This window comes from Indicator indicator, chromosome 19 (assembly GCF_027791375.1).
Source record: "Indicator indicator isolate 239-I01 chromosome 19, UM_Iind_1.1, whole genome shotgun sequence".
In the NCBI taxonomy this organism is placed as follows: Eukaryota; Metazoa; Chordata; class Aves; order Piciformes; family Indicatoridae; genus Indicator; species Indicator indicator.
The window spans coordinates 9063692-9082239 of record NC_072028.1 but is presented as its reverse complement, the minus strand read 5'-3'; the positions used below and the strand labels follow the sequence as shown (position 1 = coordinate 9082239).

Below are 18548 nucleotides of genomic sequence, written 5' to 3'. Positions count from 1 at the left end.
ACGCCCAGCAAGAGCTAAAAGCTGAGGGGCAAGAGGATGGGGCCAGACTCATTTCAGTGGTGCCCAGCAACAGGACAAGAGACAACAGGCAAAAACTGGAACCCAGAAGGTTACGTCTGAACAGGAGGAGAAAATTCTTTGCTGTGAGCATGCTGGAGTCCTGGAGCAGGCTGCCCAGAGAGGCTGTGGAGTCTCCCTCTCTGGAGGGATTGCAAACCTGCCTGGACATTGTGTTCCTGGGCAACCTCCTGTGGGTGACCTTGCTTTCACAGGGAGGTTGGACTAGATGGTCTCTAGAGGTCCCTTCCAACCCCTACCATACTGTGATTCTGTGGCTTTCACACACAACCACAGGGCAAACTCATGAGACATGATTGTAACCATCCTGTCCCATTGCAGACCCATACTGTGTCATTCTCACAAGATAAACCCAAAAAGACTCATAAAACATTGGTCTCAGGAGACCTTTCAGTCCAAGTCCTTCAGACCCCACTCTCTCCACAGTGCAGGCGTTCCTGCTTTCATTCTTCTGCTGGATAAAATGTCAAGCAGTGATGCTCAATGTTTCATTGCTGCTATTCTACAATTTAACAGTACCCAGTTTGTGAAGGGTTTAACAGATCTGAGGCTACTGTACACTTTTGGATTAAAAAGTAAAAAAGACTGAATAGTCACAGTGTATCTTTTCAAGCACTCATTTTTAACAGAGCAATGAAAACCCTGATTTGCTATCTTCAATAAAATCTCCTGCTGAACTCACACACTGACACTGGAGATATTCTGCCTCAAGCTTTTTGCTGTAGGAGTTTTAAGTGTTTTCTGCAACATCCCATCCTCTGTGGTAGCTCTGGCAACTACAGGCCACATTGTCTGAGTCTGGAACAGGCTTTGTTTGTGTAGAGTTGGGTTTGATCAGGTTGAAATGTACTAAATTTAACTCTGCTTTTGGCACAAGCTCTAGAAACAATGTCTGCAAACATAAAATGTCCAACAGCTTTCTCTTTCATTGCTTAATTGTATTTCTGCAGTCAGAAGAGCAATCTTTATATTCCACTGGGATATCACCCATTTGCTCTATTTGGCAAATACCAGTTGGTGGCTGATGGTCAGCTGGCTTCTCCAACCTGAATCACAGCAAATTTCCACACAGCTGTACCGAAGCCAAAACCTCCTCCTCTTTCTGACTGCACTGGTGCATAATATTTTTTTTTTAGCATGTTCCAGTTCCTGAGCTTTGGTTCTGATTCACAGATATCAAAAAAGTGTAAAATAGGAAAGTTGAAGTGGTTTTGGTACCATCACAGTCCTGGAGTTTTCTATGTTTTGGTCATTTTGGGGCTGTGAGGGGAGTGGAGTGAAGAATTCAGAGAATCACGGAATGACTTTGGTTGGAAAAGACCTTTAAGATTATTGAGTCCAACCAGTCTCTAACTCTACTGAGTCTGCTGCTAAACCATGTCCCTCAGCATCACATCTCTGCATCTTCTCAACACCTCTGGAGTTAGGGATTCAGCCACCTACCTAAGGAGGCTGTTCAAGTGTTTGAGAACCCTTTCAGTGAAGAAGTTTCTTCTAATGTCCAACCTAACCCCCCACTGAGGTAAGCTGAGGCCATTTCCTCTCATCCTGTCACTTGTTACTAAGCAGAAGAAACCGACCCTCACTTTGCTACAACCAGCATTTGTGGATTTAGAGTCCAGCTCACAAGTTATCTTCACCCATCAGCATTCTTAAGCTGCTCATTTGGACCATTTCTCACAGAGGAATCTCTTCCTAGTTGATCTCAGACAGCACAGTAGTAAACTTTAGCATGATCTTTCCTGTGCTCCTCCAAAGGTGTGACTGACATTGTATGGATCTGACACTCAGTTACTTTCTCTTCTCTTCGTTAAACTTTAAGCTCAGCTACACTACCTTCTCTGAAATCCACCACTCCAGACATTCAAATGCAGCTCTGATCCTCCCTGGATCTGTTCAACCCAACACAAGCTGCACACTGAGAAATCACAGCATTTGATTCCTTCACCCTGCCTTCACTCTTCCTCCTGCCCCCAGGCTCACCCTGCCTTCAGACATCCCCCACTCCTCTTCTGCTCCCAATCCACCTCCAGTGCACAAACTGACCCCACATCTGAGCTTCAAGCCACATGCCATCTTCTGCCTTCTCCATGGGGCCCTTTCCAGCACACAAGCTCTACAGACCAGAAGTCAGACTAACTCCAGCACATTATTTATCACCTTCCCTCCCAGCAGAGTACATCCCCAAATAGAGTGACAGTGCTGCTGAGACTCAAAAGAGAGATTTCCAGCATGTGAACACAGACAAGACTGCTGCAATGACCATGCATCCAGTCAATAAATACTTCTGGCAGGCCAAACTGTTGCCCTGGGCTGTCCATTGGCCATCACCCTTGGTGCCATCAAAACCATGCTGTAATTTTCAACAGAGCATCTCTGGTGTTGAACTGAACTCAAACAATAATCTGAGAAAAATGCCTCTTTCAAAAAGATTGAAATGCAAATAAAAATCTGATTATGCTTTTTATGGGCTGTTGTTATGACCCTTCTGTCCCCATGAGGAGGCACAAAGCTGCTGGCTTACAGACAAATAAGGTATTTAACACATCTGTCTGCTGGACTCCAGCTCTGTGGTTTGTGCTGCAGGTCTCTTTCCCTGTAGTGTTTCACATTCCTCCTCATGCCCCAGCAGCAGAGCTGTATCCAGTTTTGACCACAAACTGAGGGGTTTGATGGACACATTCTACTGCTTAAAGGAGCATTTTGCTTCTGAGGGCCTTCCATGAGATTACTATCACAATCTCAGAAACAAACAACAACAACAACAACAAAAATCACAGAAACAGAAAATTCTTCCAAATGGAAAAAAAGATAAAAACAAACAAAAACCTATTGCTGAGACTGACCAGGCACAGGGCTTTTGATGATTTCAACCACTTCCAGCACTTTCTGTCTCAGAAGACGAAAATGCATCTCCCCTCTGTAGTTCAAATCTTACTGGAAAGAAGCACTGCTCCAACATCTTTCATACTATTTCACAGCTATCTTTTTCTTTCAGAGTTAAAAGAAATTCACATGTCGCAAGTATGACAAAAGCAGCTATTACAGTCCAACCTTACTCCTTGTTGCTGTGCTCAGACCTTCCTTCTTTAAGTTTTCCTCTTTAAGTTTTCCTGTACACCTAGCAAAGTTCAACTCCAATCCATGTTCTACAGCTGCCACTGAGGATATCTTCTCTTTGTGTGCCTTCTACCACATGGAATTCAGCCATCACAGGAGATGTTTGAAAGATTCCATTTGTGTTAGGCTTTCTCAGTGAGATATCCTGTTCCAAGTTGGCCACACAAAATAACAACACAACCTTCACAGCCCTCTACATGCATTTTTTTTCTCAACAACTTGGATTTTAAAGGAGCTGTCCCTAACACTGCACCTCACTAGGGAGAGCCTGGCAACTTGGCATGATCATTTTTTTCTTCTTGAAATAAGTATTTTAGAACTCTCATGTTGCTACCAAGAAAGACTTTGGAAAAAGGATTGGCAGGATTTGTGTCCAAGGCGGCCATCTCCTGGATTGCATGAAGAAAAGTGTGACAAGCAGATCAAGGGAGGTTCTGGGGTGCCCAGTTCAAGAGAGACAAGGAACTACTGGAGAGAGTCCAGTGGAGGCTGCAACAATGCTGAGGGGCCTGGAGTATCTCTGTGAGGAGGAAAGGCTGAGAGATTTGGAGCTGCTTAGCCTGGAGAAGAGCAGCCTGAAAGGGGATCTGATCAATGCTCAGCAAGAACCAAAGGCTGGGGGGCAAGAGGATGAGGCCAGACTCTTTTCAGTGGTGCCCAGCAAGAGGACAAGGGACAACAGGCACAAACTGAAACCCAGGAAGTTCCACCTGAACATCTGATCTTGATGAGGAAAGCAGTCTCCAGCAACTTGATTAAAATAACACTAATACAAGAATATTAAACCACCACTCAGTACAAGCAAAGGGAAAAAAAAAGTGGCACTCCCTTCTCTTTTCTGATCTCAGTCACCACTCACATGTGATTTTTACATGAAGTCATCATTTGAGATCACATTTATGGTGCTGTGCCAGAAACTTTGTGCTCCTGCCCACACTGGGATAAAAGAGCTGGAAGCCTGACAGTGATCAAGCTGCTGAAGCCTTACCTGGCAGTCACTACAGAACCCAAGGGACTGAGCTACCCAAAAGCTGTTAGGCCTTTGAAGCCAGTCAGACAAAAGTGGCACAAGCATACTTCAAAGGCACTGGAGCAAGACATTCATGGAGTTTCAGCAAAAAGCACAACCAAGAAGGAATGTCAGGACAGCAAGGAGCCAGAGAGGCAGCCTTTGATGGGACTATGAGAACAGAGACCAGGGGAAAGCAAAGCACAGCCAAAAGAAGAAGATTCTTGAGAAGCCAAACTTTTCCTGGAGCAACTAAAGAAAAAAATGCCAAGGTCTATCCTGAGGGAGAAACAAGCCTCTGATTAGACATATGGATGACTATTGTAAATAAAATGTAGGAGAGTAGAAAAAGTCCACTTTTTGACCTAAAAAAAAGCAGCTCAAAAAGGTGTCATGGAACAGGAGAAAACTGGCATTTATATTTCAGTTCATTTTGAAGACTATCCTATATAATCCTGAGATCAGAAGAGCCATGCCTGGTTTTCCATGGGAAAAAAACTCCAAAACCAAAATAATTGTAAAGAAACTTTAAATGTAAATCTTACCTTGATTACCAGATCAGTCTGGGCAAAAACTGTGCAAGTCCAAGAGTTGGCTTTTGGCAACCCATACTCTCAAACAGAGTTTCCCTGCTACCTATCAACATTGATACCAAAAGAGAAAAAAATAAGGTCTGTGCTTTTTTTATGGGGATGAATCTACTCCAACCCTGTTTCAAAAGGCATCTGGGTCCTCCAACTCATTGCACTCTCTGGTCAAGTCATATCTTTGAGGCTACAAGGGCACATTAGAGCTCAAAATGGAAGTCACATCCCTTCCACAATTCAAACCAGACATTTTGGATGAAATATTCTCTAGTGTCTACCAGCACATATGAAGATGAAGGAAATAATTAACACTGAAAAGTCTCAGTAACTCAAGTACTGCCCGTATTTAGCATCCAAACAGACTCTCCAACACTGCAAACTTCTACATGACAACAAAGGTCTTTGCTCTCCAGATGACATAGGTGCAAACCCATATGAGCAAATTCTCTCATACCCACCTATATTTAGGATGAGAGGAAATGGTCTTAAGTTGCACCAGGTTTAGGTTGGACATTAGAAGAAACTTCTTCACTGAAAGGGTTTCCAAACACTGAAACAGGCTCCTCAGGAAGGTGATTGAATCCTCATCCCTGGAGATGTTTGAAAGCAGCAGAGATGTGGTGCTGAGGGACATGGTTTAGCACCAGACTTGGTAGAGTTAGAGAATGGTTTGAGTCAATCATAAAGGTCTTTTCTAGACAAAATATAGAACTAGGGAGAGCACAATTTCTTTTGATCAGCAGAAAGGGTTGGTCTCGGTTGTGATGCCTTCACTTCAGGTGAAGGTTTCACAACAAGGCTTAGGAATCATGGTTTATGTGGGTGCAGAAAACTCCTAGTCAGAATCATGGATGTTGCTGAGGAATGCAAATGTCTAGGGATGCTCCAGAATTCCACTCTGATGTTAACCCTGCCCTGTAGCTCTTCTTTTTTATTACTAGATTGTAAAACTTTGTTGACTGAAACATTTGTTCAACAGTAGATTTCCCTTACAGCCTTCCTGAGCAATCCCCCAGCTACCGAATGATGCCTTTAAAACAGTTATTTAATTCCTTGCATCATTGACTAGTCAGAGAAAATAATGTTGAAGTTTGTGTGCCATAGTAACCACTGCACTGCTTGTCACACCAGCACCCCCCAACAAACAGGATTCACTGAGGGACACATATGGGAACTGTTCCTCCAAATTCCTTCCTTTTTCAAGTAGCTGTTCTCAAAACATTTCTCCTCTTAGCTACACACTTACATCTCTGCACTTCCCATAATTACAGAAACGAAGGGGGAAAAAAAGCCAAAATTTAAAGCCATTTCCTCTAAATGTGCATCACAAACTCAATGTCCCAGCACCACGCTGAGCATGCTCACAACTCTGTCAGTGCTGCTACCTTCTGGGACTTGTAATCCAACTTCCACAGCACTTGCAACACAGCTCCAGAAGCTGCACAGCTGAGAAAACTCACCTAGGCACCTCTTAATTCCACCAGAGTAAGGGCCACAGTGCCAGTACAAATTTAGCACAGATGACTCTTTTTAAACAGGAGCTTTTGCTGCTCACAGAGCCTGGCACGAACCAGTCCTTCCAGGAAGATGCTATCACCACCAGAGCAGATAGTGTCCTACCAACCATAAAACTTAATGGACTATAAAGCTAAATCCACCAGAGCCTCACAGGAGGCAGCTATCATTATTAGTGCTGAGCAAGTTCATTCTCTTTAAAAAGATGATTCTAAAGCAGACTGCAATTTTCAAATTGTTATTAGTATTTAACACTGAAAACTGGTCTTACTTTTATTTTTCCCCTCACAAAACCATGCTGTTTTGATGGAGTTTGGTTCCAATGCCACAAAATTAAGTCCTTTGTGTGTCTGTGTGGTTTTATCCTCATATTTCCCTACTTTTACTGCTTGTTATATTGCAGTTTTTCTCACTGAGGCAAATACAAAAAGAACTTTCCTAATCAGGAAAGAGGAAGTCTGGGGTTTTCTTAGTTTTTGATTTTTGCACTCAGCTGGGTTGAAGGGAAAACAAAACCAAAAAAAAGGAAGGATTTTTCCTTCATTCAAACAGTTTTTCACCAATTTCTGCTTTAATAATAATTACAGTAAAAAGTCAAGCGGATGACAAATCAATTTATCATTTTAATAAAATGTTTCACTTGAAATGAAAAAAGGAATTCCCCACAAATTCAACATTTGGGATTAATATGGCATTGTTAGGAATTTAAGAGAAGAAAAATCCCAAATAAATGTCAGTTCTTGTACTGACATCAAGGTCTGGCTAATAAAAACCAAACCAATTAACCACAGTGGCTGAAGTCTGTGACTTTTAAGTTTGTTTCTTGATCATTAGTGCTTGCAAATGCTGGGAAGAAGAGCTGCTGGCTGCCATGTGCCATTAAGAGAGCTGGGGAAAATCACTGACTTGTCAGTTGTGTTTTCCTGGTCTAAGTAGAACAGATTTAAAGAAACACCATTCCATTTTAGGAGATAATTTCAGTAGCATTGATTTGCTTTACGAACTCTACTTCACTTTTTCCACAGTGATGCCCTAATCTGCAGTTAAAAGGATGTGAGTTATTCGTTACAGGAAATTCTGAAGGGAAAGAAATGCAGATTTGCCTGGAAATGTCAATTATTTAAGGAGAGAAACAAGGAGGAAGGTCAAAATCTCTCTCACTATTGATGAAGTCTGAGAAATAGGATTTCATTAGAGTAATTTTATAGATTTCTGACAGAGGCTGAAAGGAAAAGCCTTTCTACTCAATGTTTCAGGTAGGGAAAAATTATAAGGCAGGTACTTATAGAATCACAAAATGATAGAACTGTTTTGGTTGGAAAAGACCTTTAAGATCATGAAGTCCAACCATTCTCTAACTCTCCTGAGCCTGGTATTAAACCATCTCCCTCAGCACCACATCTCTGCATCTTTCCAACACCTCAAGAAACAATCTGGCTTAGTCTGATGTAACGGAACAGGAAACAAGATTAAAACTATGTCAAGAAGAGGGGATGGTGTCACATTGCTCTGGAAGATGCTGCTTCCAACATGCCAGAAGTCCTCAGCCTTGCCCAAAGCTAACAAAGCTCTGATGTTGCTAACGGCTATAGCGTGATTGAAAAGTGCTACAGGAAACAAGAGGCTGATATTAATGCACAAGTGTTGCTGGCAATGAGATCAAGAGCAGCAATAGTGTCCATTTGGTTGGCCATTTTGCAGCATTCTAGGAATTCTTTTATCCCTCTGACTCTCTCAGCTTTGCTGTCATTTTTCATCAGAGCTCTCCAGAAAATAAACTGATACAGAATTACTTTAGGAAGGCGGTAGAAGCCTCATCCCTGGAGGTTTTTAAGGCCAGGTGGATGTGGCTCTGAGTAACCTGATCTAGTGTGAGGTGTCCCTGCCCATGGCAGGGGGGTTGGAACTGGATGATCCTTGAGGTCCCTTCCAACCCTAACAATTCTATGATTCTATGGTGAGGATGACAACTAAAATTCAGGGATACTTAACTGAAGCTTCTAGCAGTGCTGTAAGCTATTAAATCTGTTTTGTTACTATTAAAAAAAAAAAAAAACAGAGGACAAAAAGGGCCCAATTCCTACTTCAGATGTTGTAACTTTGTAAGGGTGTCATTCTTTTTTCATTAATCAAGTCAGTCTTGATCTACACTATCATCAGTGACACAAAATTCTGCTATTTTATATGTCAGTGACAGATTGTTCAAGTTTGACAGCAGTCTCCAAATACATTCCACTATCTTCCCTTAATAATGAAAAAGACACTGTTCAATCCATGGAAAACTAAAGCAATCTGTGTGTCTTCAACAAAGTAACTCCAGAAATCCCAGATATTGGTATGCCAAGACTTGCATTCTTCAAAGCAAGTGATCTAAACTAGGTTTTCTCCAAGGAAAGGAGCATTTCTGAGGAAGACAATTACAACTGATGGACCCACTAAATGTTCTTGAATAATGACATTTTCTAAAGGAAGAGAAGAAAGTACCACCTGATCATTTTATCTACCCATTTCTAGGTCAATCATTCAGAATCCTGGATTTCCTCAACTTCTATTTATCTACTCCAGATAACAGACATAAACACAAATGGGAATCATTTTCCCTTGGAAAATCTCCAAAGAAGAAGGAGCATCTGCTCAGCTTTGAAGTACATACTGGCACGCATGGTCATGTAATACAATCATGGAACTCGTGAGTGATTTTTGTTGTTGTTGTTAGTTCAGTGTTGGCCTAAATGGACTCCAAATAATGGTAAAACTGTTAGCATCACTTGGAAAAGAATTAGCCCAGTGACAAATGTTTCTGACAGCTCTGTTCCCATTACGCAAGTCCAAGCCACATTTCGGTTAACTCGGACCAGATGATTCCCTGATCACTCCTTTCTTCAGGTTTCAGATCGTGCCCCTCTCATGTATCACCATGGACAATGAAAACTACTCGCCAACAAGTGAAATAATGTTACCACCTGCCTTTCAAGATCAGTGTCCTGTTCTCTGGCAGTGCAGATACAGAGATAGAAGAGTCACTTCTTCATGGGGGTTTTGGTGGGTTCACGCCAAAACAAACCCGTCAGCACATGGCAAAAAGTTTATCTGCACTACTGCCTTCTGGCATACCTGTGTATGTATACACTAGGACATGTTCTCTTTCCTGTATGCTTACAGCCCATTTCTGCCATCTGACAAGGTCTTTTTGTATGGGTTGACCTACTGTAAAACCTACCGTAAAGGAAAACATGATCCCACCAAAGCCAACAACAAAAGCTACTATGCCACAGTTGAAACATTGTCACTCATTTCCCAGGCTATTTCATGGTCTCTGGTTTGGTCTTTCTTAGAGCTTTCTCCTCTCTACACAGACATCTCCTTTGTTCATATTTACAGCAGAGCAGATGTCCTACCTTTGAACTGCACACTGTTGTCTTCCCGCCACAAAATGTTCTAATTCTCACCTTCTGCTAAAAAGTAAGCTCAGAACCCAGAAACCTCACAGCAGAGCTCTGGAATTTAGAAGAGGTACTGATCACTATTTCTCCATTGCTAGCTGTTACATCTACTTAGTCACTGTCACATCCAACATTTTGCCTCTGACTGAATTTGACAGCAACCCTCAGCACTTTCATCAGTGAAACCCATGAACTAACACTGCAGTACCAACTCAGCTGAAAAACAGCAAGTCTTGGAAACCATACTGAAACTGAGTGCAAGATGGGCTGGATATGAAGATGGCCCCTTCTGTGTCATCACTTTGGGACTGCTGAGACCACACATTGTGTTTGGTTTTGGGCCCCGCACTACAAGAAGGATATTGTGGTGCTGGAGTACATCCAGAGAAGGGCAACAACGCTGGTGAAGAGTCTAGAGCACAAGTCCTGTGACGAGCAGGTGAGGGAACTGGAGTTGTTCAGCCTGGAGGAAAGGAAGCTGTGGGGAGACCTTCTGGCCCTCTACAAATCCCTGAAAGGAGGTTGGAGCCAGGCGGAAGTCAGTCAAGTAATAAGACCAGACAAAACAGCTCAAGTTGTGCCAGGGGGGGTTTAGGTTGGACATGAGAAACAAGTTCTTCCCCAAAAGGGTTGTCAAGGCCTGGCCCAGGCTGCCCAGGGCAGTGGTGGAGTTTCCATCCCTGGAGGAGTTTCAAAGCTGTGGAGATGTGCTGCTGAGGGACATGGTTTAGTGGTGACCTGGCAGTGTTGGATTAACAGTTGGACTTGATGATCTGAAAGGTCTTTTCCAGCCTAACCAAGTCTGTGGTTCTGTGACTGAAATTCCCCATTTTCAGTGTCATCACAAGTCACCTCCAACTAAACAGTTAACTACAAAATCACACTAATGTGATAAATAACTTAATTCCAATGCTTCCTCCTGGTGAACTTTGCAACACTTCTGTTTAACACAAATATTTAGTAACATTCCAGAAGCATGGAATGACACCTTTCAGGAATAAAAAATAGCTGGTTTAAAAAAAAAAAAAAAAGGCAGCAGCAATTCATGAAACAAATTCATTCATAGCTCAATCCTGGTTGGAGCCCAGAGTTTCTATCAAAAAAAAAGCCTATCTGCATGTAAAGCTTCCAGAGCAGTCAAGAACTGATAGCTCTAGCTGAATTATTGATGGAGCCAGCATACAACAATTAATCCCAGTAGACTAGATAGAATATAAATGAAGCAAGTTTATAATGTAAAGTACTCACTCCACAAAGAAAAACTTTGTTCACATAACACTAAAGCAACAGCTAAGGCAAGCTACAGAGAGGATGGTTTTCCAAACACTCTTTCCAAATGGTCTTCACAGCAATACATAAATGTACTTTGAAGAAAGTAGATATATCTCAGCTACTTAAAAGAGGATTTGGGATCAGAAATTAAAAGTGTGCTGTTGATGTGGGATTTTGGTGTTTAAACTAAGAAACAAAGTGGTGACCTTGTAGTTCGGTTTTTTGCTATACGCAATTGAAATGCACAATAACTATTTTTAAAAGCACTGAATTATAAGGAATCCTAAATGGGTTGTTCCAGTCAACATGCAAATCACAAAATTAAGGCTCTTCAATCATCCTGCCTCGATTTATTAGATAGTTTGAAATACTTTTAAGGATTCTGGAAAATCAGATTGAAAATATAACCGTGGGAAGGATTCTACAGACACAGAAGTCAATCAGCTGGGCAAACATCCCTATGTTTAACACTGTCTCATTCAAACCCTGAAAAATCAGTGTAAATCACAGTTTTTCTTCTAAAAGCTGAGCTCATTTTTCATTTGCAATCAAGCCACTGTGGTTTAAGTTTTAAAGGGAAAGCTTTTGTGACCAAACTTGGCAAAAAGCAGTTCTTCTTTAAAAGATAGGAAACAAAAAAACATACTGAAATTGGTCAAATAGTTCTGAAGTCATGAGCACTGTCTGTGAAATACCACAAAGCCCCACTGATCATTCAGCGTAGGCAGACAACACAGAAACCTGGAAACAGATTTAAGTCATCAAGATTTACTGTGGTACTTAATGTAGTGGAAAGATTAATTATGTTAATGGCCTGAGCCCTCTACTTGCCACTTAATAACCTGACAACACATGCACACTCTGATTTTGTTTTCATCAGGATGAAACAAGATCTCGACGCAATTATCAGGAAGCTAGCAGGTAGGAAGTAGCTGGTACCCAGCCAAGGATATTAGCACAATGATGTAGGCAGTGTCAACCCATCATGGGCATTGACAGTTCAATTGTACCAACCTTTCCCCAAATCCTTCCTGGGTTAGAATTCGGAAGGTGGAGCAGTGATTTCTGCGCATGCACACGACGCTAGAGGCACCTCTAATATTTAAAATAACTGAGGGAAGGAATTATCAGAGTAGACAAAGTGGAGCAGTGATGGGATAAGGACAAATCTGCAGCATAAAGAGAGGGGTCATATCACATGATGAGAAAAATCATAACTGAAGAGCACTAAAAAAAATAAACAAAACAAAAAAGAAATGATTTCTCTAGATTCACAGAGCAAGATAGCTTTGTGATGACTGCTATTCTACAAGCAGAGATTTTTATTACCTAAATCTCTAATAAGAGACAGCTTAGACCTATGCCTTCTATGAAGGTGGAGAAAATTATTTTTCCTTATATTTAAAAGATTATCACTTCGTATCTCATCTCTTCTTATTAAGTTTACAGCAATATTAAAACAAGATTTAGGTGAATAAAGAACATAATATACTCCAAAATAGAGAAGATATTCTTTGGAGTATTATAAACGCTCCTGTCTGCTTGAATGGAATTTTAATGGAACAACCCACCCTCTTAGGAGAAAAATAAAAAAAGATGACAGAAAATATTATCCTTTTCCAAAGCTTTCATTAAACTGTCTTGTTTTACAACCTGCACAGACCACTCTCTGGACTCCATCACTCAGGGACTGTATCAAAGAAAGTACCTATAAGAGATTAGCAAATAATCTTTATTGATTCTTTCCTCCAGTCAGAACATTTTTACCAATGGAAACAAGTAATTTGGAAATTAAAAAACCCTAATTCATATCAATAATAAAAGAATGGTGATTTTAACATATCTCTCAGACCTATAGAGATGCTGAGGGGCCTGGAGCATCTCTGTGAGGAGGAAAGGCTGAGAGACCTGGGGATATCTAGCCTAGAAAAGGGCAGCCTGAGAGGGGATCTGGTCAATGCTCAGCAAGAGCTTAAGGGTAGGGGCAAGAGAATAGGGCCAGGCTCTTTTCAGTGGTGCCCAGCAACAGGATAAGGAGCAACAGGCACAAACTGGTACCCAAGAGTTTCCAACTAAATGCCAGGAGAAATTTCTTTGCTGTGAGCCAGAGCCCTGAAGCAGGATGCCCAGAGAGGTAGTGGAGTCTCCTTCTCTGGAGAGATTCCAAACCCACCTGGACATTGTGATCCTGGGCAACCTGCTGCGGGTGACCCTGCTTGAGCAGAGTGGCTGGACTAGATGATATCCAGAAGTCCCTTCCAACCCTACCATGCTGGGATTCTGGAATTGTGTCCATTTTACTACTTTTGATCAGGAAGCCAAATGCAAAACCCAAGTTTGTGATGTGAGAAAGGTAACAGTGTACAGCTCCACAGGTCATTAAGGGAGACGTTGTTCTGGGAGCTGGGACTTCTGAGCAGAAGACAGAAATAGTTGTGTGACATAATGTCTAAACTTTGAGAAGCGTTGGGGAAAAGCTCTGTGTTTCAAAAACAGACATTATATTATGTGCTTACAGCCAAGTATCTGCTGGAATTTACTCTCTGCTCCCAAAACAAATCTTTACCTGCGTCACTGAAATGAAGCATGAAAGCAGGGTCAGATTTGAATCTGTTATTAATGGGCAGCTATTTCATTATTGTCACACTTTGCCAAAAAGCTGGAGTGACCAGAAAAAAGCCATAAATAAGGGATTCAGCTGCTGGAGACTTTGTTTTCTTTACATTCAGCAGAGATTTCTTTCTTTCTTTCTTTTTCTTTTCTTTTTTTGAGCATATAAAAGTAAGCTGGGTCCCAAATTAGAAAAGACAAAAAAAAAAAAAAAGACAAAGCACTGCAGGGTTGTTGAGTCTGGCAATTAATGATAATTAGTAGATGGGGGAAAACTTCTTAAACAAGTTGATTTGAAAGGAAACAGCACACTTTCTTACATGTTATCCCCTAGGTGCTGTACTCACATCCTGGATGAGACAAAGTATTACCACAATAAAATTCAAGGCATCACAATTACAGCTGCCCACAAGGCAAGATCAAGGAGTTCACATCAAAAACGCAGAGCAAACTCTAGCAAATAACGATCACAAGGGGGCTGATGGGGAGTTCAGAAGAAAGTTGATCATTTTTCAAGAGGACTATGGACCGAAAATGTTTGTCCTTTTACCAAATGGTAAAACAAAAATGGCTTTAGAAGTGTCAGACCAGTTCTATGCACCTGCAGAGCATTAGTGAACTTCAGTGGAGACAGAACAGTGCCCATGATTTCCTCAACTCACATTTTAAACCAAGGTCTGAACTGCAGATTAACTATTAATAATTCATGACTTCTCACAGAATTAGAGAATTGTTTTGTTTGGAAAAGACCTTTAAGATCATTGAGTCCAACCATTCTCTAACTCTACCACAACTGATGCTAAACCATGTCTCTCAGGACCACATCTCTGCCTCTTTTAAACATCTTCAGGGATGGGGATTCAAAACTCTCTCTAGGGATCTTCTTCCAGTGTTCAAGAACCCTTTCAGGGAAGAACTTTTTCTGATAGACCACAACACAAACATCTACACAACAAATCTTAAATACACTAAAACAACTTCACATTTGCACTATCTCCAAAGTAGGAAATCCTTTCTTCCACTCCTGATAAACTTAGATAAGCCTGTTTCTTTCTTCCCTGTCTCCTTCCTTTCCCACCTGGAATACTTTTATCTGAAAAGCACCAGAAACTATTCTTTCCACCCTCTAGTACACACAGATGAAAACTTCACCACATGTCAGATCAGTTCATTTGAGCATTAAGGGCAGGAACACAGAATAGTTACTGCCTGTGCCAGCCACACAGCGCTGTTGCCTTTTATTTCATCCTCATATAAAAGCTGCTTTAAAATTGAGAGAAGAAAAAGCAAAAATATTTGCTAATTTTGCAGAGTCTTTTAATCAGTCCCTGCTTAAGGTAGATTAAAAGAAACCAAGATAACTCAGCACTCTGGGTCAGCAACTCGCCACTGGAAAATTCTTTTCTATAGCTGGAGTCAATTTACCTCAGCTATATATTTTTTTCTCAGCAGCATGGCATTTAGACAGTTAATCTGAGTTAAGTATTAAAAAGGCTGGGAAATGTTGCCACTACTATTTGAGTCCAAACAAACAAACCCTCCTCTAAAGCAGAGTTGTACATTCTCTGCATACACCAGAGCAAGGACTCACTTTTAATTCTCTGTTCTTTCATCAATTTCATATAAATTTAAGTAACATATGGAAAAGAGGCAGAGGCTCTTCAAGACCCTGCTAAGCACTCTGAAAACAGGGAAATAGTTACCCTTTGCGATGAATGGAATAAAATCCAGTTTCAAGAGGAATGAACTACTTGAAGGGAATGCCAATGTATACCTGTTAAATCTTGGAAGAGAAAATGTAGTCATAAATACATCCTAGAGTGGAAAATGTTGAAGTACTGGTGGCAGTCAGGTGTAACAGTTACTGCATCCGAGAATAGGCCATGCTGCTGGAAAAAGCTTTTCCTCTTGCCCCAGTTCAGGACACTGTTCTTGGTGATATATTAGACATGGACATAGCTGGGTTTCTCCATCAAATCACAGAATAGTTTTGGTTGGAAAAGACCTTTAAGATCAAGCCAAATCATTAACCTAGCACTGCCCAGGTCACTACTGAAGCATGTCGCTCAGCTTCCCACACCTACCTCAGTCCCTACACCTCCACAGCTTTTAAATACACAAAATAATGCAGAAAGAAAACTAAATGCATCTAGTTTGTAAATGAAATTTCTGACACAATAATGCCTGCAGGGATCTGATACTACTGACTCTCTGATACAAAAGCAGGCTTTTTGATTCAGAAGATGGAGACAGCACAATGGAAAGAGAAATAACTTAAATTTCCACAAGGTAAAGGAGAGGACTTGTATAAATAGGAGCAGTTAGGTATCTTATTTTGTACACTGCCCAAAATTTGCTCCCTTTTAAACAAATCTTAGTTTAAGAAGAGAATTACACCTTAAAGCAATAAAAGATGTGATAAAAATTACTGGATGTGGTCAAATTAATGCAGCAAAACTCTCAGAGAATCACCCAAGCAATAAATAAAGTTAAAAGACTCGTGCCTTTTTTCTTTACCTTAAATCTAAAAAGAATAAACCAACTATTAATTACTTAAGTAACAGAAGATTTTTTTTTTAAGTGCTAACAAAATACTTAGGTTTTACAATCTTTACAGCAAAATAAATGATTTTGTCTCTCTTGAAATTTAAATTTGGAGGGATAAAAATTGAAAGTACTTTCTCATCATGCTGGCTTTTTGTATCTGCTACAGCTTTCTGTAGAGATTAGGGAACTGAAGCCATCCAATAAGTCATTTCTGAAATGTTACATGGTTAACAGAAGGACAACCAGACACAAAGAACCGGTACATATTGTTACAGAAAAGGGCACTCCCTTTCAGCCTCTCCAAGACAGCCCAAAGGCAAAAGGATGCCCCAAAACTCAGTAGCACAGACATGGAAGGAACTGGTCTTGTCACCAGAACTGCATTAGAATCTAAATCTGAACTGAACAGCACAGACCCCCTGAAATTGAAACATGGGTGTTCTCCACAATGTTACAGAGCAAGGCTTGCTGGCTTTCAGTGAGCCTCTACATCACACAATTGCCCTGAAAGGAGATCAATTACATTAAGTAGCAAAAAACATGTAACATTTTCAATTAAATATCTGCATAAAGTTTGATTCTGCAACTCCAGAGAACATGGTTTCCCATCAATAGCTCTTAAGTAGCAGTTCCCCTTCTGTTTTGCTGTTTGTTGGGGGTTTTTTTCCCCTATTTCATTTTTTTTGCCTGCCATTGAAGGGCTGCATTTCCCCAAACACTGTCTCCTTACACTGGGGGAGAAGAATTCTGTTGTTCTATCATCAAATATAATAACCTGGAGTAAACAATTTGCACAGGTTTGTTTTGGGAATCTTAAGCAGAATGAAGACCTCAAGAACCACTGGAGACCAGATGTATCTGACCAGACATCATCTCACCCTGCTTCATACCTAAAATTAGGTGCAAATCTTGTACAAACACATTGAATTCTGCAGGTCAACTACATCTAACAGTTTATTACAGCTACTTGTTTAGTTGTCTGTATTTAACACAATTATGCTACTGGTTTACATCTAATATCAATTTTTCTGGAGATATTTTGTATGTTACTACTCACCCATGGAGTAAGGGTTTTCCCCAAGCTTTTACATTTTCATCCATACAACTTTCTAAGTTTTAATACACTCAAGTGCTTGAAAATTAAATTTCTCCATTTTAATTTGCTAAAACACTATTCTGTCTAGCAAATTAAGTTTTCAGAATTAAAAATTAGGGTGAGTGCTGTTTAGGAACAAAGCAGAGAACACCTCTCCTATGGAATGCCAAAATGAAACAGGTATGTATATTAAGGAAGCAAAAAAATAAAATAAATAGAAAAATCCTGTAATTAAGATGCTCATATTTAAGTATTTTATGGAATCTTACTTTATGCATAATTACATTCTGGTTCTATGTGGAATCTGCACAACACACATTTTGTTTCAGTACTATTCTTGCTCCTAAAAAACACAGCAGACCTGCACAACTTTAGTTCAGCTTAGAAACAGAGATATGGTGCTGAGGGATGGGGTTTAGCACCAGGCTTTGCAGAGGTAGACAGCGGTTGGACTTCATCTTCTTAAAGGTCTTTTCCCATTAAAACAATTCTATGATTCTAAGTATCAGGTAGAAATAATAATTATTCTTATTTTTGGGAATCATATGAGCAAGTTTTAAGTTCCAGCTGAACTATATGGGGTGTTTTAATTTGTTCGGTTTCTTCTGTCACTCCTGTTGGTTCCTCCGTGCCTATTATTCATAAGAGAGAGGCTGAAAGAAGAAAAAAAGCCTTTTCACTCCCCTGCGGCAGCCGGTGCAGGCGTTCCGGCTGGCTTGCTTTCGTCTGCACCCAAGCAGGCAGCCGTGCAGACACAGCCGTGCAGACACAGCCTCCGCGGCAGCAATGCTCGCACAAAGACTCAGCGCTGCGAGGGAGCCTCTGTCCCCAGGGCACGACACTACAAGGGTGATATCGGAGCAGCACATTTGGGGCACTTCGCATTTCCTCCTCATTTCTTCAAGCTTTCGGCGAGAAGGTCGCCGACGATCATCTTAATGCTACTGCCCTCTACTGCTAAAGAAAACAGGGACAAGGGGGAAAAAAAAAACCTCCTACACTTCATTAATTCTTGACCGAGGAACCTGAATCAAGGCTTTTAGCATTTTTAAATCTAGACCTTTGTAATTAGCATAGAATCACTGAATGCACTGGGTAGGAAGGGACCTCTAGAGGTCTTCTAGTCCAAGCCCCCTGCAGTAAAAGCAGGGACATCCCCAATTAGATCAGGTTGCTCAATGCTCCAATTGCACCATGTGAAAATTAAGACCTGTGAAAGGTGGCTCTTCACTCCGTTTTCTATAGCATATTATTATTATTGTTAATATTAT

At 40.9% G+C, this 18548-nt stretch overlaps 1 protein-coding gene across 8 annotated transcripts in view; it reads right to left on the bottom strand.

Moving 5' to 3' along the window:
- The window catches only part of BANP (BTG3 associated nuclear protein), a 143597-nt gene that overhangs the window by 49249 nt on the left and 75800 nt on the right, over positions 1-18548 (bottom strand). For 4 of the 8 annotated variants that reach the window (XM_054389510.1, XM_054389512.1, XM_054389517.1 and 1 more), the window contains one exon: positions 17562-17581. The exons of the other annotated variants lie outside the window; for them this stretch is intronic. In XM_054389510.1, coding sequence (XP_054245485.1) covers positions 17562-17581 — 20 coding nt within the window. The remainder of the gene's footprint in view (positions 1-17561; positions 17582-18548) is intronic. 8 annotated transcript variants of the gene reach the window in all.